We start from the raw sequence: 24,561 nt of genomic DNA, 5'->3' as shown, positions 1-24,561 counted from the left end.
GTTTGTTGGGTTGAATGTGTCAGCAACAATTGTGAAAGTTTACCCTTTTAAAAAAAATTCCTGCTTCTGTAGAAAGCTGAGGCGCAACTGGCATATGAGCTGCAGGCAGCTAAAGAGCAACAGAAGATCCGTCTGGAGGAGATAGAAATTGAGGTGGTGCAGAGGAAAAAACAGATCAAAATTGAGGAAAAGGAGATTGAACGCACTGAAAAGGAGCTCATCGCTACTGTGAAGAGACCTGCCGAGGCAGAAGCCTACAAGATGCAGCAGCTGGCTGAAGGCCAGAAGTGAGTACTTTGCTGACAAATCCTCTTATCAGTCAAAAAGAAATCACTTTCAGTGAGAGGGGGAAAATGTTAAAGGGCTATTTCATTTATTTCTTAACTGAGACTGTCATAGCGGTTTGCTATATTTAAAGACATTTTTTTAACCATATAATGTTCAGTCTCTTTAGGCATAATTGAATAACTCGCCACTATGTAAATAATGCTTTGTAGATGGAGGAAGTGTGCAAAATATGTAATACATATACATATATGTGGGCGATCGTGGCTCAAGAGTTGGGAGTTCGCCTTGTAATCGGAAGGTTGCCGGTTTGAGCCCCGGCTTGGACAGTCTCGGTCGTTGTGTCCTTGGGCAAGACACTTCACCCGTTGCCTACTGGTGGTGGTCAGAGGGCCTGGTGTCGCCAGTGTCCGGCAGCCTCGCCTCTGTCAGTGCGCCCCAGGGTGGCTGTGGCTACAATGTAGCTTGCCATCACCAGTGTGTGTGAATGGGTGGATGACTGGATATGTAAACCCTTAGGGACTAGTAAAGCGCTATATAAATACAGGCCATTTACCATATATGTAAAACATAATATGGGCTACTCTTGCTTGTGCTGTTATTGGTCCATCAGCTGGTCATGCAGAAGACAAAGTTATAACCTACAAGAATTGAACTGAACCTGAGTGTTAAAAACAGTGAAGTGTCCACTGCAGCCGCTGTTTCTACTTTTCATGCTGTATTTTGAATCTTTGAACATTTTTTTCACACTTCTCCCATTCCTATTGAAATCTGCTGTTGCTCCTTTCCCTAAAGCAGAGCAGCTGATTAGTTGGACAGTGGGCCCCAATCTTTATCAATATCTGAAATTATTGTGTTTTTCTAATGCTAAAAAAAATGCCACATTATAGCTCAGCACCCAAGAAACATCATAGTAATATTAATTATACTGCTATTTATTATTCATTCTCACATATACCACGTGTAATGTGTAATGCCTGTTTATGTCTGCATGTCAAAGGTCGTGTGTCTATTAGTAATGAGATATTGGTTATGTAAACCAATAAAGAATTATTTTGCTGTCCCTCTAACACTGATGTCTGTCAGGATAAAGAAGGTGCTGACAGCACAGGCAGAGGCTGAGAAGATCCGCTGTATTGGTGAGGCAGAGGCTGCCTCCATTGAAGCTGTGGGGAAGGCAGAAGCTGAGAAGATGAGGCTGAAAGCCGAAGCCTACCAGCAGTATGGCGATGCTGCCAAGACCGCCTTAGTCCTGGAGGCTCTACCCAAGGTTTGTGATACAGATTTAAAAACAGTACCATTTGTGGATTTTTGTTTAGTGTTTTTTGTTTGTTTGTTTTTTACAGTGTCTACACCATAAGAGCTTTGAGTACCAAAGTGATTTTATGAACTTTTTCAGACTGTTTAGCAGATTGGACTAGCAGGTTCTCTGGTCTCTGTGATCAAGGTTATGACTTTTTCAGAGTGGACTGCTTGGATAGCAGGACAGCCTCTAATATTTTTGTTTCATCACAATTCAGTTATGAGGAAGAAATTGTAGACATATGGTTTCTGGGGGTTTTTTTCGTTGTGATATAAACCATTAACAAGCAGCTCAACTTCAGGATTAGTTTTAGAACAATTACACAATTATAACTAACATTTCTGTCTTACAAATGCTAGAAAAGCATTAATTGTCTCACATATACTGTCTTTCTCTGATAACTTTGAACATAGACTTTGTTAAACATTTAGCATTTTTACTGAACAGAGCTGCAAAGGGTTTGTTCTGTTTTTATCACATGATTACTGTCTTGGAAAAAAATAAATAAAAAAATCCGTCCTCAGTTATTGAAGGTCTCAAACTGGTATTCACACTGTTTTTTCCAGATTGCTGGTAAAGTGGCTGCACCTCTGTCCAAGACCAATGAGATTGTCATCCTGAGTGGAGAAGGCAGCCGTGTAACTGGTGAAGTGAACCGTCTATTAGCTGAACTCCCGGTCTCAGTCAATGCCCTCACTGGGGTGGATCTCACCAAGGTAAGAAGGCACTGTACTGTTCAGAGCTCTCTGCTGAATATGAAACATAGTACAGAGCTTTTTTTTTTCTCCCCCTTCTGTCAATGAAAGTAATTACACAAACACACTTGCCATATGTTTATGATGGGTGTAGCCAATAAGGAAAAGTTAAACCACTAAGTAATCTGCGTTTTTAAGTGTTATAAGTTTTTCCGTCATACTTCGAGTTGCTGTCTGTCTCCATTGCAATCACTAATTGCCTTTTCAGGCAAACATATTTATGAATTATGACATTGGCTTGTTGGGTCCATAAGCCTGCAGTTAGATCCCGAGAGACTTAATCACCATATGTGGGTTTGTATTGAAAGGGCTTTGGTGCAGCAAAAAGTCACTTTTTTGTTTACTGCTATATGTCATCTTTATGGTTAGTTGTATATTTGGGTAATGATTGCTTATAAATAAAGAAAGTCTCTGAATACTTTTGGTTAGACATAAATATTTTTTCTCCCCATCTGCAAGCTGCAATTTCCATGCTGTCAGCTCATTATTCACTTCTTAAGAGATTTCCCAAAAATGTAGCACAGGAATGCTGTGCTGTTTAGGAACCGTCTGGGAAATCAAATGGAGAATTTCACCACCCACATATGAACAAACTCTGACAGTTATTACTAAACACTGAAACTCTTGTTGTGTAAATAAGCAACACTTTGTTAACACAGCCAGAGTTGTATTTTTAGCTTGTTCAGTGGCTCTCGAAATAAGAGAAATCAAGGCAGCTTTAAGAAGCAACAGATGCACTGTACTGTAGTTATTAACACTTTACATCCTTTTTAAAATTACTTTTGTTTATTCGTGTTACAGACACAATGAATATATTTGTAATGAATTCCTGGAGCAGGACCACACCTCATACATGCCCCTTCCAGTTCTCTGTCTATATATGAACCTCTGCACTGCACGCTGTTTGCACTCGTTTTCACACCCCTCCCTCCCTTTTCCAATTCATTCTCATTAGTACATGAGGATCTGCCGCCGCCAGTCCCGACTGAGGCCTTGCCCAAACCGCAGCCTCAGTTCATGCTCGCTCCATCTGCTAGTATCTACTAGAAATGCTGTCAAACTTAATTGAAGATGTGGTCTCAGCTAGTTAATTCTTTGTGACTACATTTTTTTGTAATTACAGAAAAATATTTTTAGACATACTCAAATTAAGTGTTCATATTTGATGTGTGAATCTGTACTGATGAGTTAAATGTCAGTGACTTCCTCTGAAACCTCATCATGTCTAAGGGAACAGTTGCTATGACAGATGAATATAATGTACAGCTGTGCTGTGTGAGCATGACAGATGTCTATTAAACACTGTTCCAATGTGCTAATCATTGTGATCACACAGATACCTCTGCTCCAGAAGATGACCACCCCACAGAGCCAAGCAGCCTTCTGATGAAGCAGGCCTGGGACTCGTTATTCTCAATCATTTGCTGTGTATCTGCCTCAAGCATGAAAACTTTGTTTAGCCCTTGACCCCTTATGCAACTGCCTTTGACCAGAAACACTTGACACCAAATCAGAGGTTTTTATATTTTTAAGAGGTTTTTAATTTTCTAAAGGAGAAAATAATGCGGCCTTACCTCTGAAAGATCAGATTGTTTGTATTTTCTGTTGTTTTTAGTTCTTGTTTTAAACACGGTCACCCTTAATATTCTGCACTAGTTAGCCAGGATTATATGCTGCAGTTCTTCGCAGTCCTACTAAATCCTTCATAGATTAAAAAAGTCCAGACGCAAAGTAGGCGAGAGAAATTCAGACACAGAGAACTAATCAGAATACTGTACTCCTCTCCAGAGCTTTCTAAGTATATGCCTGGAATTCAAGCATATGTTCCTGTCTGATATGTTGACATTCATTGATGATTGGAAATGGAGCAATAGGTGCAGCTCCTGCCTCCTAATTACACAGTCATTCAGTGCTCAGTTGTTGAAGTAGTTTGCAGTAGACTGAACAGAGTGTGTAATTCCCTCTTTGCTTTTAAACAGACTTCTTAAAGATTAGTGTACTCACCGTGATTATATAGATACAATGACACGTTACCTGTTACCAGTCACTTGTATGATAAGGCTTACCTCGCAGGATGTTATGTTGTCTGTCTTCTTGCTCCTATGTGCAGTGCCTGTTCACCACTCAAGTGCCCAAACCAGACGAAAGCGGTTTGGCTTTAGTTGGATTTCTGTCTGACTGTATCACTGTTATAGATGAATGTTGTTAGTTCTATGCGTATACTGACAGCAGTGCTCCCGCTTCTCTTTTGTCACGTTTGGACATGTCAGCATAAAACAAAGCCATATTTGGAAATGATTAGCCCAACAGTGACCCTGCATGCCCACCAAGGCTACTGAACAGTTCTGTATTACCTCAAATGGCATGTGGTGGACATTCAGGGTCTGGGCTTTTTTTGTGTGTGTGTGTAATTTCTTTTGTCCTGTTCCCCCGCCTCAGATAAACTTAGTCTTGCTAACATATTTCCCAGATGTCACTTGTGTGATTGTGTTATTTGTAATTTAAGGAGAAACTCCACAGTGATGAAGGAAAAGCATCGTCACTCTGACCTCTGTGGGTTAAGTTCCCAGTGCACCCAGTCTGTAATGACAAAGCAGGAATGTTACAGTCAGTCACAAGTTGGGAAACAAGCAGGTGATTTGATGGTAAACGCTGTACGCAGTGTTTGTGCTCAGGTTTGTTCTCAGTTTGATGAAAGCAAAGTGAAGTTCATGTTGGGGTCTGAGCAGCTGGATCTGTAGCTGTTTCTGCTGCTGCATGTCAAAGAAAACATGATTTGTTTTCATGTCAGATTTCTACTGTAGTCTGTTACTGTGATAGAAAATGAAACATTTCTTTAAACATGTTCCGATCTTGGCAAGTTCTGCGCGACCTTGAGATGATAAACAATTAAGAGTTTCACAGGTTTAATCATTGCTTGTAGATTTGGTTACCCTGTTGTAAGGTTATATAAATTCATTCACCTTTATACAAAAGTCAGTGTTCAAAGTAATTGTTCAGTATCAGAAGTTTTGACATGTACTTGCAAGTTTCAACCTGTAGATGGCAGAATCTTAGCATGATTTGAGTCTCAGTGAGTCCTTTGTTGCTACATGTCCTAAATCTAAATGTTGTACTTTTGTACCATCCTTCTCTGCTTTCCCAAACCAGCTTATTGTGCACAGCTGGCCTGCCCACCTCTGAATTAATTTTGTGCCTCTCATAAACAATATTGTGAACATTCATTAACCACTTTTCCAAATCTGTGACCATAATGTTTTGGTTTTTTTTTAATTGCCAGTGATCATTTATCGTACTGTTTCTCTCCTCTGTGAAATAAACACCGTCCATGTGGCTCTTTTGGTCTGTGGCAAATTTCATCTTGTTTCTGTTTTTTCCCCACATTAATGTTACAGTTCCACCTGTTGTTAAAGTGTTGTATTTGTGCCTGAAACACAGTTATGGTGAACCTTTTGATGTTTAATGTTCCTACTGTGAGAAGCCGCTGTTTACCGATACAGGTCATTCAGACCTGTCAAAGATCAGCTGATAATGAATTCACTGTCCCGGTTTGAAGCCGGAGTGCAGATTTCACTGCAGTGTGGATGAGTGAGAGTCCTCATTTTAATTCAGCTGGACAGCAGATCACTGGCAGTTTTCTTCTTCACTCAGGCGCGACACTGCCTCTTACTGCTGGTCATACGGCCAAATGTGGCTGATCATGAAAATTTCCCAAATTTCACCAAAAGTACTCACTTAAAAGTAGAATGTCTTTTATTTTATGTCTGCTTCAGTCAGCAGGTAACGGAGGTGTTACATGCAAGTTACCGTTGAAAGTCATCATTGTAACATTCACCAACGGCACCATTTCTGTCTGCAGAAGACATTGTAACTGAACAAAATGGTTAACAACTTCTTGTTTGCATTGCTCCTTTTATTTAGACAGAATTCTGTACACAGTGCCTTTGTTGAATAATGTTGGTCTACTTAAATGTGCAGATAGTTGAATACCATTCATACACTCGGAAATACTGATGGGATGATTTGTTATACTTTTGTTTTAGATTGTTCAAACTCTATTATACCTGTACTTTAACATCTATCCTACTAATGTATATTGGAACACACACAAGTATGTATGTATGTATGTATTTAGATGATAAATGAAGCATTCTAGCATTATTCCTTTGTAACCTGGACCTCTTGAAGGTCATTCATTATTTTGGCCAGCAAATGTAGGATATGATACCTACATTTGCTTTGTCTTATCAATGTAGTGGCAACCTCTGAGTAGCATTTGAGAGGAGAATGACCAAACATTATGCCTTAACTCCTGTCTTCATGTGAAACATGTCCATCTGTCAGAGATAAATGTAACTTCTATAAAATGATATTGTGAATATATTTCTCATGGTCTTGGATCCAGCATGGCATTTTAAGCATGTGTCCATGTTATTCTGCGTTGTGTTCCACCCTCTAAATAAATGTTTTACCACTTACTGTTGACCTCACTGTCTCAGTTAAATTAGGAGGGTTTCATCTCACACTCAGTGCCATCTGCTGTATTAGTGACGCCTAGGGGGGGGAAAAGAAAAGTTAAGGAAATAAAGGATTTAGGATATTATTTAGATGAAAATTCATTAAAAGTGCAACACAATTACTATTATTGTTAACTTACAAGGTGTGACTGAATATTGAGATTATACAGAAATTTAAGCTTCTATGCAAACTGTAAAATGTAGCTAAAGTTACGTCAAATCAGATTTTAACAGTATTGTGCCCAAACGTTTGTTTGTGAGGGACAGCCAATCATGTCATGTCCACTTTAAGTCAGTTAATGGGGAGTTATTTTATGCAATTGTTTTAAGAGACACTGCTTTTGTTATTTGTCATTTAAAAAAAAAAAAAGCAGTCTGCGACAACAAAATATTTTTGGTGTTGGGACCTTACAATGCTGCCTGGCATTTTCCTTGACCTGTGTCAGTGTGTGTTGGTGGTAGTGGTGGGGCAGGTTACAAGTCTCTACAATTTTACGTAGTTTTCCAGGTCTAATCACATGATACATATAATTGTTGTGCAAATGGTCCTTACAGGATACATGGTCCTCATGTTTCTCAGTGGTCAGGTCCTTTTATACAGTAGGCTACTTGAACAAGCAAATACTCTTTAAAATAGATGGTTAAAGATAAAAGCTGTTTTCTGCTTGCCAGCCACTTACTCAACAAGCTTATCATTAACTGTTATAACTGTTTGTAGGTATTTTGCAACCCGCTGACATTAGTTTACTGACTTTGTTCACCACTCAGAATTCCTTCAGCTGCAAAAAATTAGAATTCTAATCTGTTATTTTTCTTCTTTAGATCTATCCATAATCTGTTTTAACCCACTTCAAACTTTACCTCAACTTTTCTAGAGTCAGTCTCACGTCATCTTAAAACTCTTTGATATAATGAAGAGTTCATAATTAAATCAACTGACTGCAAGCATCAGACAGTCTGCTTTTGGACTACAGTTGCTGGGGCTGCCAGTCCGGGGCAAATGTGCAGTAGTTTTAAATCTAGACCATTTGTAAAGGATTTTCCCCACAGGGGGATCATTCATTTTAAATATATCATTTTATATAATTACCATTTGCCAGACTCATAGGCAACCACATCCTTTTCTCGGAAGGCTTAAGAAAGACTTAAGATCTCGGCACGATGACGCTACACATACCTCCATGTCTATCTCTAACTTCTAACTTCAGATCTTTACCACCTAATCTGGAAGCCCTGATTCTAACATCCTGAGGTGTGACAAATAAAGGTTTTATATTACCCATTTCTGTAGTTGCCTTTTCAAAAGGGATCTGATATTTATTTGTCCAAATGTCTGGTTAAAAAAAAAAAACTCCAGGGGATGTACTTCAAATCAAAGTACACAATGTAATAATAAAGACTGAAATCCTGCAAATTTGGACAAATGTGTAATTTTTATTTACATATCAAGCTCTGACTAAAATATCCTTCTCTAATGTGCGATGCTGTTAGATTAACTATGATGCAAATGACCATGTACAACAGTGCCGAGATAGAGCTAGTTCAACCAATCATATACATTCAGGTCAAAGGAGCTTGCAAAGAAAAGCGTCTGGACTTCTTTAAGTTACTTGAAGACGTTTCACCTCTCATCCGAGAAGCTTCTTCAGTTCTAAGGTCAAATGGTGGAGAGTCCCAGATATAAACCCAGTGGGAGTATCCTCCCACAGAGGGACAAAAGGACCCCCTGATGATCCTCTAATCGCCTGAGCCAAGGTGTGAAACTGGGTGTGGGTCCCAATCAGCCAGAGTTTCGGGTGAGTTCATTGTGAAACCTGGCCCCACCTTATCATGCGAATTCCTGAGATCATATACATTCAGGTACTTCACTTCTGTGGTTTCCAGTCTATGGGTCAGGCTGTAGGATTAAAAGGACTGTAGAACGATTAATGGAAGAAGAAAGTAGATCAAAGCTCAGCAGCACACATTTTTATTCACTTCTGTAACTTTAATCTAAGAAGTCAAAAACTAGTGTGGCTGGGAAAATGATCTAATCTCCAACAGTGCATTAGATTTAAGCACCTTAATACAAAACCCTTAATCTGAAGTTCCTCCAAATTGTTCTCCAGTACTTAAATAAATCTCCCATCTCACCTTCTGGTGCTTTAATATAACTGAACACACAAATGCTAAACTTGCCAGAATATTTCAGCATGTCACGCACTCAGTAATCACAGGCCAAGAATCTTCAGAACCTTTTATAAGGAGTCAAACCCAAACAGAGCCCCGTTTGGAGTCCCACTTAGAAACCTTCAGTAATGTGACCACTGGCCAGATGTTTCATATCTCTGATGGAACTACCTTCTGTTCATAATAAAAATAAATCTGTGAATCAGAAAATCTCTCTATTATTTCCAAATTCCATCGCTGTTAATTAGCCTGCCTGCAGTCCCCAATGCATTTACCATTGCATTGGGGATTGGCAAGGGGGGGGGGGGGGTTGTATCTTTACTTTACAATTTTCTTTGAGCTAACATTTTAATAAAACTTCCAGCAAATTTCCTCCAATCATGTAAAGATTCAAAACCAAATTTGTGGCACAATAAAGGCATCATTCCCTGTTGTGCTAATGAGTGCTGGAGAATAAAAAAAAAGCTTATCTATGCATGCAAATGGAAAGTTGTAGAAGGAGTAGAAGCATTTCTACAGCAGATAAAGAGCTCAAGGCAAAGCAAACCCCAGATAGTAATACCTCCATCTTTATCTCACCTCTCACACATCTTTATCTCACCTCTCACACCCCCCGCCAGATCCCACACCCTAACTAGGGAGTGTTTTACCATGGCAACTGTCACGTTCCACCTAACGTGCTCCCAGGGTTCATACACGGCATGCACGTAGTTACTGAATTGAATGATTAGATTTGGTTCAAAATATTAGGTATTCCCTCTGTAGGTACACATTGAGCTATGATAAATGAACCCGCCCTTAAAATAGAGGTGAATAGTGTTTTTCTATATGAATAACTTGGTTTTGGAACTAGTGCTTTCATCAGTGCTGCTTGAGGAGTCCCTACACCTGAAAAAGATGTGGTGTACATTATGTATTCCTGCATACATCCTGCACTACATGACTCCCACCAGAGTCATTTACAGCTTAACAAGCTTTTGCACCAATTTTGAACTTGGAATTCAACGAGTTTCTACACGAGGAGCAAGAGACAGCTAAACCCCCCAGGAAGACTAATTTTCTCCTGAAAAACAGTCTGTTTTGAAGGGATGCAGACAAACTGTCAGGGATTAAAGACAAACCACAGCAGGCAACCCGCTCGATCACAGTCCAGCCATAATTTGACACTGTGAATTTGATGTTCGGCGTGTATGTGGCATATCTAATAAAAAATTACATCTCAGCTCTCCATATCCCGCAATCTAGCTAAGCGTGAGAAAGAGGAATAGAGCCCGTTTAATAAGTCAGATAACATGACATCAGCTGACATATCGTGGCATTAAATTCCAAACCATTGCACATAAATCCAAAGTATATGAGATTCAGAGGATTGTAGAGATGGCGAGCATTCGATTTATTACTATGCGGCGAGATAAAGTTCCAAGCTTTTTTTTATTTATTTTTTTTAATAAATGACAGGAGATACCTTGCATTGGCTGACTGCTTGAATTCTTGCAATTAGCCATGTGTGACAGAGAAAGGTCAAAACTAACAATTAACATTGGTGAGATGGAGGAACATTTGGGAAAATGAGAAACATGTAGTTCTTCTAAAAGTCCTTAAATTGATGAAGTATATAATTGAAAGTTTATACTGCTTAGCGAGAAAGAAAAAGGAGCCTAACTTTTGCAATGTTGCAGTTCATCATATTAGAATATAATTACACTTGTCTTTTGATTCTGGGGGTGAAGAATGTCTAGACCCATCATTGTATGACTGGGCTGCACAGCTTAAGTCTATTATACCTTTATTTTTTTAAATTTCATGTGCAATCTTAAGGTCAAAAACTACCACTCCCCACATATTTAGACACAGTGAAAAGGCCGCAAATGCAGTGAAGGCAGAAAATATTTTAAAAACCAGGACTCTTTGTCTCAAAGCGGGTAAACAATTTTCTTACCACAGGAAAAAACGCTGCTAAATTTAAACTTTAGCATTTCCAAAGTACTTAAAATGAGTCAAGATGTTATGATGTCCTTCAAAGAACTGAATCGAAAGCATGGGATATCCAAGTTAGAAGATCTTAAAGCAGTTTTTCAAACAGTCATCATAAAGTTTTATATATCTGGACGTAATAAAACAAATGGTGTGGTCTTTAGCAAATCTGAAAATGACTCAGATTCAACCTCGGCTGAATTACAAAACACGACAGAAGCAATTGTTGCTGCTCATCAATCTTTTTTAACCTTTCCAAAGAATTTGAAGTCCATCATTCTACAGTGAGAAAGATTATTCATAAGTGGGAAAAAAATTAAAGGCAGTTTTCACAGGTGTGGACGTCCCAGCAAGGTCGCCACCAATCGCAGGCGTTGTTTTAGAATCTGCTCACTAGAACATTTTGAAACTGAAATGTCAGCAGAAGATTGGACGCCTACTTATGTCACAGAGTTCATACCGCAGACTGACATACCTGGGTAAAGTGAACATATGCTCCTGCCAAATGATATGTGCACTAAATGAGACTACTGCTTTTGCAGTGCAGGACATTTTGGCAAGAGGTCAGAGCAACATGTGAAAATTATTTTAAAAGAAATTCCCCTGGACCCAAACCTTTGTGCGCGGCTTATCCAGCCTTTTGTATGTGTAACTGTGAAGAAAAATGAACCCACTGCATTAAACACCAAAAACCTAAATGCATTATTTGGGGACAATAAAATCCCTAATCCCATTGGACAAGACAATGAATGGCAAATGAAAGAATAACATATATTCTGAATAACAAATCAAAAATATTCAAGGAATATTTTTTGAAATATGTGAAAGATCTGGCAGAAAATTAGCCATAAAAGCTGTTGTAGACGATAATCAGTTTTTTCCTTCAACAAACACTTGAATATATTATTCCCCTACTGTATGTTTTTAAAAGAAAAATAGTATTTGTGTGTGTTTTGAGTCCAGCTGGGTGTAGAAAGGGTGTGGGCCATCACTTGACAGAGGCAATCAGGTTGGACAGAGATAAGAAGAAAAAAAAAGTACAGTCTGGTCCACCCCAGATGTCATCACAATATGTTAATGAGCCAGAGTGGGGCCTTTAAGTGCTGGAACCCAACACAGGGACCAGTAAGGAGACCAGACGATGACACACACTGAAGGCAAAGAGGCGAGTATGTGACAGAGATGTGGTAACTGAGGCCTGGAGGCTCTGCGACAGGATCCCTTTCTTTTAATTTAAATACAAAACAGATTTCATATTACAAACATTTTAATTGGTTGTTCTACTCTAACAGTTATCCTCCTTGTTCTTGCAGATTACAAACTACAGGGACTCCCTGCTCATGGTTCTGTCTTGTGCCCTGGACAGGATATCATCTTATACTGTAAGTTTAAAAAAGAGACACTACAGTATAGATGATGTACTATCCAGGGTTTCATTCCCCCTCCGCTGCTATCAGCACACCAACACTGTAACTGAGCCTGAACACCGAGGGAGGCTGTCAAACCGTTACCATTACTGAGTTTTAGTAATGGTAAGGGTTCTACAGCCTTCTCTCAATGTCATCTAGACCGGGATGTGTCACTCACAAAAAAGGGTATTTCCCTTTTTTTTTTTTTTTTTTTTTTAAATAGGTGCATATGAAATAAAGCAGATGGTTCTTAAATAAGCTTCTCATTGTTTTTTGTTCATCTCGGTGCAGCATATCAGCACTTTAAACTGATTGTGTTTGAGGGATTGCTTTCCTTCCCTGGCCGACGTGCATCGGTTTAAATATTTCCCAACTGCTGTCGGCTTGTCAAAGTGGCGATCTCTGCTGTGCAACGGGCTTGTCTAATCACTGGGAAGCAGCCGTTTTTGAGAGTAGGGGGAGCTTGAGAGGCTGACACAGCTTCTGAGAGACATTCGAGGCCTCTCCCTCCCTCCCCTGCTTAAGGCCACTAGCTGGTTATTCATCAAGATGCCCCGAATAGAGTAACCGTCAAGTTAACTCACAGGCAGCAGGAATGAATCTAATCACCATTATCTGACCCATTTTAGCATCAGGTTAGTGCTCCATTTTGCCATCCATTAGGGAGACAATTCAGCCCTCAGGGGCAAAGCTGGGCTTTATAAGAGCCAAAAAAGCAGAAGGAGGGAGAAGTGGGAAGCAGAGAAGGGAGGTGAGAGGGGGGGAGAAAAAGGAAGAAAGAAGTAGAACAAAAAAGTGATAGTTGCAGGGATGGATGGCCACACTTCAAAGGCAGTGGAGGAGGCTAAAGTGATGTGGGAGTGGAGGGAACAGGGTTGGATGGTACATCAGGGACATTTGAGTGAACATGACTGCGCAGGTCCTGCTTCAGTTTATCTACAGCCCGTGTTTGCACGAGGCGCCCGCCAAGTAAAAAGCTCTGAGAGCCAAAGATAAACCATCGGCTTTTTCACAGCTCGCCAAACCTGCTCAGCCATGAGCACACTGTCAAACTTGTGTCAAAACACTCATTTGATGGGAGTCTATGTCATGTTTGTTACTGAAAATATATCACTGCTTAATAACAATAATAATAAAAAAATAATAATAATTCGGGTGGGGGTGGGGGCTCTGTGGCTTGTGGAAGCTGCATTTAATCAACACTTTGGTTTTTTGCAGAAAAACCAAGGTGCTCTTTGCACTTCAACATCAATCTATGAACCGCATTCTGTAACATCTCTATGTAAAAGCTTTAATAATGCACGGGATGAATGGAGGCTGCAAAAGTCACAATTTATAGTAGAATTCCTTTTCTTCAGAGAGGTGTCAGGTCAAAGGAGTTCTGGGTCTGAGAAGATTTTATATGTTAAGTTACAGCGCCATATCAAACTCATGATGAGAGGTCTGTCCTTTTCTCTTCCTATTGCAAGTCCTTCATCCATTTTCACTTTTTCAGCTTGACTGAGAGCTTCAACCTGACTTCCCTCAGGTATACTCTGCTCAGGTCTTCGCTCGCTTCTTGTGCGATCCGCGCTACCATCTGTCCAGCTGTGCCGATCACCATCCTCTACGCACACAATAGAAACAGAAACATCAGCATCAGGCACCACTGAGCACATGAAAGGTTTTATTTCATTTACGGAAGAATAGTTTCCTTCAGGAAAAGTTTAGACGAGCATCATAACCTCAGCGTCATATCAAAACTGCAGGAAAATGAACTTGTCAAAGATGAAACATTTGTGATTCAAGATGCTGATTATTCATATCTTTATATCGTTACCTCATTTGATTAAAACCTCTATAAATCAGTCAGTGTCCTTTATATCTCTGGTCTTTGGTTTCACCCATGTATGGTTGCATGCATGGGTAAAAAGTAGCTTTGTGTCAGGAAAAACACTAAATTCAGTGTTTATTGGTCAGTTACTGATTCGAGTTCTACCTCTACATTTCTTGAATCATTCCTGTGTGACATGCAAACTGTGAAGAACAGCGATGATCTTCATAACTTTTCTTGGAGGTCACCGACCTTGAAACATTTTCAGCACAACAGACGTAGCTTCAAATATTCCCTGTCGTTAAAAATGCATGGCTTAGAAAGGCTGCTCTAATATTTATGAGTTAAAAACACAAGGAAAAAGAATTTTTGGAGATACGTGGCAAACAAATACCAGAAGCCATCAGAGAGGCTACAGGTGTCAGTAAGAGAGGTAAAGATTTCACTTCTTTCAGCCCAGCATGCACTGACACTTCAGAATGGCAGCCTATCATTAAATTACATGTCCACACACAGAAGTAGAAATAAAGAGTTGATCCTAGTAGTAGGCAGCACGACTGCAATCACCCCTTTGACCCAAAGTTGGATAAAGTGTTAAGAAAACAGATGGATGGCTGTCCTGGCTATGTGATTATATGGATACTGCAGTAGATGTGGTCACACCACTGAACACAAAAGTACTTTCAAGGAATTGACTTCCCATCAATACTCAAAATATGCAACTCTTGCTAAAGCATGCGGAAGTAATTAAAAGTTATTTACACAGCGCCAAATCCCAACATCAGTTGCCTCAAGGTGCTTTATATTGTAAGGTAGACCCTACAATAACACATACAGAGAAAAACCCAACAATCATTTGAGCCCCTATGAGCAAGCACTGTGGCAAAAGTGGGAAGAAAAAACTCTGTTAACAGGAAGAAACCTCAAAGCATGCCAACTGGATTCAACACTTTGACTAAACCACTCCAAAACCTTCATTTTTTTTTTTTTTTTTGCTTTTTGAGACATTTAGAGGTGAACTATGGCAAGTTATCCAGCTGCTGAAGCAGAACAGTGGCCCCAGACGCATCACACTACCACCAGCATGTTTGATTGTTGGTGTGAGGTTCTTTTTATGAAATACTGTACTAGTTTTACACTAGATGTTTCTGGGAATAAAAAAAAAGAAAAAAAAAAAAAAAAAAAAGAGTGATTTCAAACAACTACATGGACATACAGCACGTTTACGGTTGTCTCATTTGGTATGCAGGCCAAGTACAGCACTTCACTAACACAGATGCACGTGATAAAAGCCCAATAAAGGGTGAGAATGCTTACCATGTGGGTTTCTTTCTTTGTGTAAAGTTTCACAGAAATATCCAGCACTCCATCTTCTCCATCTTGCCAGAGTTCAACAGACTAAAAAATAGAGACATTTTGATCTTAGAAATGTATTCTTCACACATTAGGCAAATAAAGTTTTTAAAAATGGCAGCAGAGTCAAAGCAAGAGCAGATAATATATTCTGTGCGGAGAGAAACTCATGTCGCATAACTCCAAGAGCTGCTAATAACTAATCAAGCCCACAGTACGCCTTTGACATGGTTGTGCGATTCTGTAATGACAGATTTTATAATGGTGTATTCAAAAATGACCCTTGGGTTTCTTTAGAAGCAGCAACAAACAGCTGCATCAAGCACATGTCAACATGTAGAATGGAAGCAAGTATGAAGCTCTTTAAATAGGCTTTAATCAGTGCAGCCAGATGTGACGAGTGCAGTTTGCTGTCAGCTTACGGTCACATGTGACTTCAGAGAGTTCACTGGTTCATTAGTCACCTGTGTCATTGAATAGGGCACTTCCTGGGGCAGATACTCCAGAAGCTTCTCTCTGATGATGTTAGTGCAGACCTCCTCTGGACTTTGGTCAGTCAGGACTTCACTGTGATATTGCCATGATCCTGGCTTGGCAGCAACCATGAAGTAGCTCTTTAAGAACAGAAAAACAGAACACAGTTATACCACATGAACATTACAGTGCATCTTGATGTGGTCATATAACATTTACCTTCAGAGTGTCCACGTCCTCTCTGTCCACTGACGACAGCATGAACACGTCCTTGAAGTGAGGCCAGCCCTGCTGGTTTCTCAGTGTCTTCAGCTGTTCTTTGCTCAGCGCAGAGGTCGGCTCACTCCCATCCTCAGGTTCTGCGTTTTCCTCACCCTCTGAAGCCCTTTCTGATCTTTTCTCTGCCCACGGGGGCTTGATCACTGGCCTGATCCGCATTTTGCATCCATTCACCACTCCACACGTCAACTGAGCCGTGATATCCAGCAGTCTATCTTTAGCCTTCATGAGGTCCACCTTAAAATAAAATAAAATATGCAAACATTATCGCCTTTTCATGCAGGAACTATTTTCTTTATACTATCACGGTGATGGAAACTGTAAAGGCAGCCACATGCACACTTGCTCTGTTTGGCAGTTGTAGCTCTGTAGAAAGAAAGTAGTAGTTCCTACATCCAACTCCGACAACACTTGAAAAGTCAATTAAAACCTTTAATTCTTGCAGTAAGAGAGCGTTTTATCGATTGTTTAATTAAGCAATCGGGTAAAAATACTTTTGAGCAATAATAAATACTCAAAAGAGAAAAACATAGCTCTTTTAAAATGAACTGCTCATTGGTTTCTATTTTAGACTGAAGTGTTTTAATACTTGCATACAGTATCTATAAAAAAGCAAAGCATTTAGGTATTTACCTGCCATATTAAAAACAATCTTAGATGCAAAAATAAATAATCATAACTACAGTAATGTCAAATAAAATTAGGTATAGATGCAAGCTCACTCTTTCTTCTTAGAAGGCTTAGTTACACAAGCAGGAGGTAAACAGTTGACAGTTTTTGTGTGTGCATATATTATATATTATATAATCTGCAAAACAGTGTTACTAAAGTCTTGAAATAAATATGGTCTCGTACACCCCATGCCCCCCTTTAGACTCACCCCTGCTTATGTGCACTTTAACTTCTGTAGCTTTGCTTCAGATATTCTCTGTGTAAAACAATCAGCGGTGGATGAGAGCAGCTACAAAGCTCGCTTTTCTTCACATTGGAGCTTGTTGAACAGGCGGTTTGGTTAAGGACTCAAGCCAGCTTTTTCCCAGTAAAGGACTTTATGGCAATTACAGTAACAAGCGCTGCTATTCTGTACACTAGAAAACCCTTTTCTTTCACTCCACCTGAGCTCACGGTCTCCGTAACAGCTCCACCTCTTTGCTCTAACTGAGCGCTACAGAGTCGTGGATTACACAAAGCACCAAACAAAAAACTTTGCATTGAGGATTTTCTATTATCGAGTGATTTGAATTAATCACTGCAGTGGAATTCACTGCAATGAATCCCATATTATTCCTTACTGTGGACAAACCTAATGAAAGGAACAAAGCTGTAACATAAACACATATTGGCAGCAACATTGTACTTAATGACCTTTCCCTGCTGCTGTAAATTCTTGTATTTTCTTTTTTTTTTAATCATCCTGTGGGGTTTGGGATGGAAGGCCACTGACATGATTCTGAAACTAGAAGCTACTGTGAGATGAACTGATTTTGGGCTCTTTATTTGGTTTGGTGACAGTGACACAAACACTGAATGATGCCAGCTTTAGCTTTTAGCTTCAATAATAATAATGAATTAGGATGTTATAGGCAAAAAAGTGCTTCTTGTAAAGTGTACAGTACATTAACTGCTACTATCCCTGCAAATACTGCTTGTTTTAAATAGTTATAAACAAGCATGTGAGGTCGTATAACTACAGTTATTACTAAGTCCTTGTCAAGAGGTTACAATATGAGGCATTCATACAAGAGAAAGGCTAGACTACATTACTACATAAGCTTTTATCAATCAGATTTCTTCCTGCCTTGTAGTTTCTGCTTTTATGAATCATGCGAAACATGCACATTTTACTCCAGCAAAAAGTACCTTATTCAGGACTAGGACTGCCGGAATATCCGGGTGCTGGGCCAGGCATTTCAGCACCTCAAAGTCGAGCCTGCTGCACATCCATTTGTCTGCCACATCCACCATGACTACCACTGGAAATGCAATTATAAGCATTTAAAAGGGAGCACTGCGCACCACTGTTCACATTAGATCAGCACAAAGAATAATAATAAAAAAATAGAGACTGCTCAATTGCGGTTAATAAATGACCCAGAGTGAATATATCATACTTAGGTCAGCTTCTTTGACCGTGTTCCAGGGATCCACAAGTAAAGACTTCTCCAGCTGGTGTCTTTGAAGACAGAATTTATTCATGTATTACACAGCAGAATAAAACCAGAGGGAGACAGACTTGAGTAATATCTAAATGGGAAAAGCACCTTTTGACCTTTGATGGAGTAGTAAGACCAGGAGTATCAAGCAAGATCTACAAAAAACAAACAATTTATTGACAAAGGGATATAACTTCTGAGCAACATTCCTGGATTAAAACAGAAAGGAAGCAAAAAGGTTCGTACTATCTGTGTGTCTTCCTCTGTTAGGACGCCCAGTGCACGTGACCGTGTAGTGTGTACTTTCTTGGACACAGCAAACACCTTTAAGACAAGATTACAGATTTTAGAAGGTGAGAAATAAGACAAATATTTTACAGAGTAAAGATTTTTAAAAACAAAAACAAAAACCTTTCTGCCAAGGAGCTGATTGGACAATGTGGATTTCCCAGCATTTGGGGCACCTATTATAGCCACTTTCAAAACCTTTGAGTTTTCAGGTTGATCTGGATGTTTCATTAACAGAGACAACTGTTCACCTAAAAAGACACAACACTAAACATTAGACAGACCATAAACACGACAGAAGGATGACATGTGCAATTTTTGGAAAAAGGCTGAGTTGGAATGATCAGGCAAATTTAGAGATGTAAATCTCTGAGGCAGTGGTCTGGTTACCGCTGTCTGGCGGAACTGAGGCTGGAAGGCGATAAATGTTGCCGTCTGCCTCTGCTGCTTTGCCTTTCATCAGTCTGCTGAGAAATGCCTCTGATGTAATAAAACAAGCAGGAGTGAAGATAAATCCGTTCCCCCCTCCACGGCTGCAGGCAGCATTTCCTGTAAAGACATCAAAATCTCCATCACTTCACTGCCAGCTGGCCCGCAAGCTGACTGACTGATTATTCTTACTGGGATGTTAATATGACACAGAATAGTGACGCATTCAGATTTTCTTTGTCCAAACCCTCTCCTGCCCTGCCTCCCCCCAAAAAAAAAACAGTTCACAAAATAAACCATACATCATCACATACAGTGGGGCAAAAAAGTATTTAGTCAGCCACCGATTGTGCAAGTTCCCCCACCTAAAATGATGACAGAGGTCAGTAATTTGCACCAGAGGTACACTTCAACTGTGAGAGACAGAATGTGAAAAAAAAATCCATGAATCCACATGGTAGGATTTGTAAAGAATTTATTCGTAAATTAGGGTGGAAAATAAGTATTTGGTCACCTCAAACAAGGAAAATCTCTGGCTCTCACAGACCTGTAACGTCTTCTATAAGAAGCTTTTCTGTCCCCCACTCGTTACCTGTATGAATGGCACCTGTTTGAACTCATCATCTGTATAAAAGACACCTGTCCACAGCCTCAAACAGTCAGACTCCAAACTCCGCCATGGCCAAGACCAAAGAGCTTTCGAAGGACACCAGGAAAAGTATTGTAGACCTGCACCAGACTGGGAAGAGTGAATCTACAATAGGCAAGCAGCTTGGTGTGAAAAAATCAACTGTGGGAGCAATCATCAGAAAATGGAAGACATACAAGACCACTGATAATCTCCCTCGATCTGGGGCTCCACGCAAGATCTCATCCCGTGGGGTCAAAATGATCATGAGAACGGTGAGCAAAGATCCCAGAACCACACAGGGGGACCTGGTGAATGACCTGCAGAGAGCTGGGACCAAAGTAACAAAGGTCACCATCAGTAACACACTACAACGGCAGGGAATCAAATCTCGCAGTGCCAGACGTGTTCCGCTGCTGAAGCCAGTGCATGTCCAGGCCCGTCTGAAGTTTGCCAGAGAGCACATGGATGATACAGCAGAGGATTGGGAGAATGCCATGTGGTCAGATGAAACCAAAGTAGAACTTTTTGGTATAAACTCAACTCGTTGTGTTTGGAGGAAGAAGAATACTGAGTTGCATCCCAAGAACACCATACCTACTGTGAAGCATGGGGGTGGAAACATCATGCTATGGGGCTGTTTTTCTGCCAAGGGGACAGGACGACTGATCCGTGTTAAGGACAGAATGAATGGGGCCATGTATCGTGAGATTTTGAGCCAAAACCTCCTTCCATCAGTGAGAACTTTGAAGATGAAATGAGGCTGGGTCTTCCAACATGACAATGATCCAAAACACACCGCCCGGGCAACAAAGGAGTGGCTCCGTAAGAAGCATTTGAAAGTCCTGGAGTGGCCTAGCCAGTCTCCAGACCTCAACCCCATAGAAAATCTGTGGCGGGAGTTGAAAGTCCGTGTTGCTCGGCGACAGCCCCAAAACATCACTGCTCTCGAGAAGATCTGCATGGAGGAATGGGCCAAAATACCAGCTACTGTGTGTGCAAACCTGGTAAAGACCTATAGTAAACGTTTGACCTCTGTTATTGCCAACAAAGGTTATGTTACAAAGTATTGACTTGTATTTTTGTTATTGACCAAATACTTATTTTCCACCCTGATTTACGAATAAATTCTTTACAAATCCTACCATGTGGATTCATGGATTTTTTTTTCACATTCTGTCTCTCACAGTTGAAGTGTACCTCTGGTGCAAATTACTGACCTCTGTCATCATTTTAAGTGGGGGAACTTGCACAATCGGTGGCTGACTAAATACTTTTTTGCCCCACTGTAACTCCAAGATTTTTGTGCTGTCTTACCCCCAAAACTGCAGCTTTTAAAAGTCGTTTTGGATAACAAGCACTTTTATGGAGAAATGTGTTAACAAGCAATTTGTTGTTACTTTTGCAGAGAATTTTGAGCCTTAGTGGAGGTATAAAGTCTCAGGCTGCTCCTGTTAGCACTGTGCAGGAGAGAAATGATTCACTTTATCTAGCAAATATAAATGTAATCAATTTATGATTTAAACTACTTTTAAAATCAGCTTTCCAAAAGTTTAATAAGAAAGGACTTTAATAGTAAGAGGAGGGGGGATTCCTCCTTGAGCTGGACCAAAATCAACAGGATCATCTTCCAGAAACTCACTGCTCTACTCTCACTACATGAGGCCGGGCAGTAGGGCAGTAGGGTCTGACAATGTCCGAGGATTTCATCCCGATACCTAATGGCAATCATGGTGCTGTTGCCTAGCCTGTAGAGGTCTTTGTGTCCCTCCATCAATATGGATCCCCAGACCATCACTGACCCAGTACCAAACCGGTTATACTGAACGATGTTACAGGCAGCATAACGTTCTCCACGGCTTCTCCAGACTCTGTCACATATGGTCAGGGTGAATCTGCTCTCATCTCTAAAAAGCAAAGGGCATCAGTGATGACCTGCCAATTCTGGTATTCTGATGGCAAAATCCAATCAGGATCAACATCATAGGGACCAACAGAGGATGTCAGTACTCAGGCCACCTTATGTAGTCTGTTTTTGATTGTGTGGTCAGAGACACTCACACCAGCAGGCTGTAGCAGGTCATTCTGGCGAAGCTCATCCTGTTCCTCCTTACACAAATGGAGCAGATGCCGATCCTGGTGATCGCTTATGGACCTTCTACAGCCCTGTCCAGTTCTCCTAGAGTAGTGGTCCCCCCCCCTGCACAAACACATACTCCAACCACACACGCCCATATTTTGTTTTCAAACTCCATTGCGGTTTATTTCACGCCTCAAACATTTAGTAAACAATTAAGCAAATACTAGTAAACTGCAATAAATTACAGGTAGTAATAAAATACACTACTAACTCTTTTACACTACATCCACACCTGCATGGGTATTTTCGAAAAACGCAGCTGTTTCTGTGCGTTTGGGCCTTTCGTCAACACGTAAACGGTGTTTCGAATCACAGAAAACTGAGATTTTTTAAAACTCTTTTGCGAGGAATACAGAGTTCATCGCGCAACGTCAAAGGTATGTGCCTTTTTTCACATCACGCTGTGTGCCACTGCCACGTTATTGTTTACATGAGATGAATTGCAGAATGGCATATAGAGACAAAATACTGTTAATCTGACTATCTGCAGGTTTTACACGCTTACATACACACACGCAGTTACTGTCCCTCCATTTAGAAAGGCAGAGAGGTCATGGTGTAATTATTTTACGTGTAGTTTTTTTTTCCTGTGTAATAATATTCAACATTGCTATCAACACATTTTTCAAAAAAATGCCTCTCTGTGACAAAATGGATTCAAAAACAAAAACAACTGTGGGATACTGTTTGTCTGTGATTTGGACAGGGGGAACAAATTGTGGCCAGATCAGCCTGATATTATTTCTATCCCACTGTAATTTTACTCTATAAAGAGCTAACATCTCCAAAATGTCAGGAGTAGTTAGTCAAGAAGTGTTTGTGAACTAAAAATCGAGAATGTGGGATACTGTTTGTCCAAACCAATTCTGCAGGGGATACCTTACCTTGGCACTTGTTCAGGTGAAGCCAAAGGAAAGATATGCTTCAACATATTTTCTAGTCTTTGGCTTGGAAGGAAGTTGGTTTGGAAACATATTTGGCGATGCTTAATCTCCTGTTTTGCGTTTGTGTGAGAGCCCCGTCAAAAGCCTGTCCATTATGCTAGCAGTGTCCAAGAGTTCTTTTTTGTTTTGTTTTTTTCTTTCATACCACCCCTGCAATGGCTCTGCGCCCCCCCCCCCCCCCCCTCCCCCCTTTGGGAACCTCTGTCCTAGAGTAACTGGTTTTCTCCTGGACTTTCCTCTACACTCTTAAGACGGATTAACAGCCCCTCTACTACCTAACTACAAAGATCAATATCTCAGAAGTTTAACTGACTTGATGGTGTATTCAAAAAAATAAAAATCAGAATTGGTTGGGTCTGGGATGCGAACAGCCTACATAATTCAAAGTAAATTTTACAAAATGTATCAATTAAAAAAAAAAAATGACAGTGTAAACCAATCAGTGTGAAACAAATACACACTGTCAACTGAGTCTACTCGACACAGTTGACTGCCAGCTGGTTATATTCCTATAGAAGAGGATGGTTGCTCAGCACAAATATATTACAGGGTGTATCAGAAAGAGTCATCCACTTACAAAGCGCTTTAACCTTACAGCTATTTACTGGTAATGATCTAAACATGTACCTTTAGAAAAAAGGGATTCAAGAGTTTTTGTGAGTGCTTGCCGGTAGGTAACAACAGGTAACAACAACAGCAGCTCCAGACACGCTTTCTTGTATGTTATTACTAACTTGACCCCAATCAATTGCAGACTGATGCCAGACTGACTCAGTCTTACAACAACATGGCAGGTTTTAATGACGTGTTGGAGAACGTCTCATTTTTCAGTCAAAAAACATCTGTAGTGAGAAAAGTGTCTGTGAATGTTCTCAAAGCCACCTCCATAGGACAAGACTCAGCAGTCCATCTGCATCTTAAAGATAAAGGACACTCTTTCAAGGATGCCAATGTTCACATTTTGGACAGAGAAGACAGATGGTTTGAAAGAGGAGTGAAAGAAGCCATTTATGTCCACTGTGAGCGACCATCTTTGAACAGAGGCGGTGGTTTACGACACCAACTGTCTGCCATCTATAATCCAGTTTTGAGTTCTCAGCATGTAAGAAAACCCAGGTAAAGCATTGAGATAATATCATATCGATAACAATAGCTCATCTTTTCCGCCTCAAATTATCAGCCATATTTTCTGTCTGTTCACGGTCCTTTACACGGCGTCTATACAGTTAATCAAAGCAGCAATGACATCTTCATCCATGTAGATGTCATTATAATGTCTATGGTATTAGCATTCATTCATTCATTCATTCCGAGCTACACTTTTCCCCATTTGGTATTAACCCCGAGCCTCAAATATTTCTCCTTTCAAAAATGAACAAAATAAACGATAAGCAGAAAAATAATGTCTCCACTGACCCGCTGTCAGAAACCATGACGCACTTTCCTGTCGAGCAGACACGGCGAGCCGCCTGGAGAGGACAGCCGAGTCTCTGAAAAAGCGACCACACACTCTGAGAGCCATCTTACTTTGACAAAACAACAGCTGCTGTGTTTTAGCTAATAAGACGTTGTTCGTCTGCGAAGAATTGGGTCACTTGTTTACATTCACATTGCCTGTAAGGTAAAACCATGTTGCTTTAACCAAAGA

General features: G+C 40.3%; 2 protein-coding genes across 6 annotated transcripts in view; one reads left to right on the top strand and one right to left on the bottom strand.

The window, feature by feature from the left end:
* Nucleotides 1-6,828, top strand: part of LOC147321319 (flotillin-2a) — a 22,735-nt gene extending 15,907 nt beyond the window's left edge. For all 4 annotated transcript variants that reach the window (XM_086309724.1, XM_086309723.1, XM_086309725.1 and 1 more), the window contains 4 exons: nucleotides 73-287; nucleotides 1,372-1,555; nucleotides 2,155-2,304; nucleotides 3,680-6,828. In XM_086309724.1, coding sequence (XP_086165850.1) covers nucleotides 73-287; nucleotides 1,372-1,555; nucleotides 2,155-2,304; nucleotides 3,680-3,730 — 600 coding nt within the window. In that variant the 3' untranslated portion in view covers nucleotides 3,731-6,828. The remainder of the gene's footprint in view (nucleotides 1-72; nucleotides 288-1,371; nucleotides 1,556-2,154; nucleotides 2,305-3,679) is intronic.
* Nucleotides 5,600-24,561, bottom strand: eral1 (Era-like 12S mitochondrial rRNA chaperone 1). 2 transcript variants are annotated; one of them, XM_086309721.1, is made up of 11 exons: nucleotides 24,330-24,561; nucleotides 19,163-19,321; nucleotides 18,896-19,023; nucleotides 18,731-18,808; nucleotides 18,593-18,639; nucleotides 18,443-18,504; nucleotides 18,192-18,304; nucleotides 16,272-16,568; nucleotides 16,043-16,192; nucleotides 15,543-15,623; nucleotides 5,600-14,018 (listed from the first exon to the last, which is right to left on the bottom strand). In XM_086309721.1, the coding sequence occupies exons 1-11, from the start codon at nucleotides 24,433-24,435 to the stop codon at nucleotides 13,896-13,898; spliced, it is 1,344 nt and encodes a 447-aa protein (XP_086165847.1). In that variant the 5' UTR covers nucleotides 24,436-24,561; the 3' UTR covers nucleotides 5,600-13,895. The 2 variants fall into 2 exon arrangements, with proteins under 2 accessions (XP_086165847.1, XP_086165848.1); XM_086309722.1 differs by lacking the exon at nucleotides 24,330-24,561 and adding an exon at nucleotides 21,891-23,057.

This window comes from Aulonocara sp. 'chitande type north' Nkhata Bay, linkage group LG10 (genome assembly GCF_057382095.1).
Source record: "Aulonocara sp. 'chitande type north' Nkhata Bay isolate Kocher_YH1m ecotype deep benthic linkage group LG10, A_spYH_male_GT1.1, whole genome shotgun sequence".
NCBI classification, from domain to species: domain Eukaryota; kingdom Metazoa; phylum Chordata; class Actinopteri; order Cichliformes; family Cichlidae; genus Aulonocara; species Aulonocara sp. 'chitande type north' Nkhata Bay.
The sequence above is the reverse complement of the archived record's forward strand: the minus strand, read 5'-3'. Positions and strand labels throughout refer to the sequence as shown.

Bases quoted from the DNA above. Each gene is read 5' to 3' on its own strand.
- eral1 (XM_086309721.1), bottom strand. From the start codon at position 24,435: ATGGCTCTCAGAGTGTGTGGTCGCTTTTTCAGAGACTCGGCTGTCCTC. The intron at 19,322-24,329 runs GTCAGTGGAGAC...ATGTCTTTACAG, and splicing joins GTCATGGTTTCTGACAGCGG to GAAATGCTGCCTGCAGCCGT. The intron at 18,809-18,895 runs GTTTTTGTTTTT...CTTGTCTTAAAG, and splicing joins ATCAGCTCCTTGGCAGAAAG to GTGTTTGCTGTGTCCAAGAA.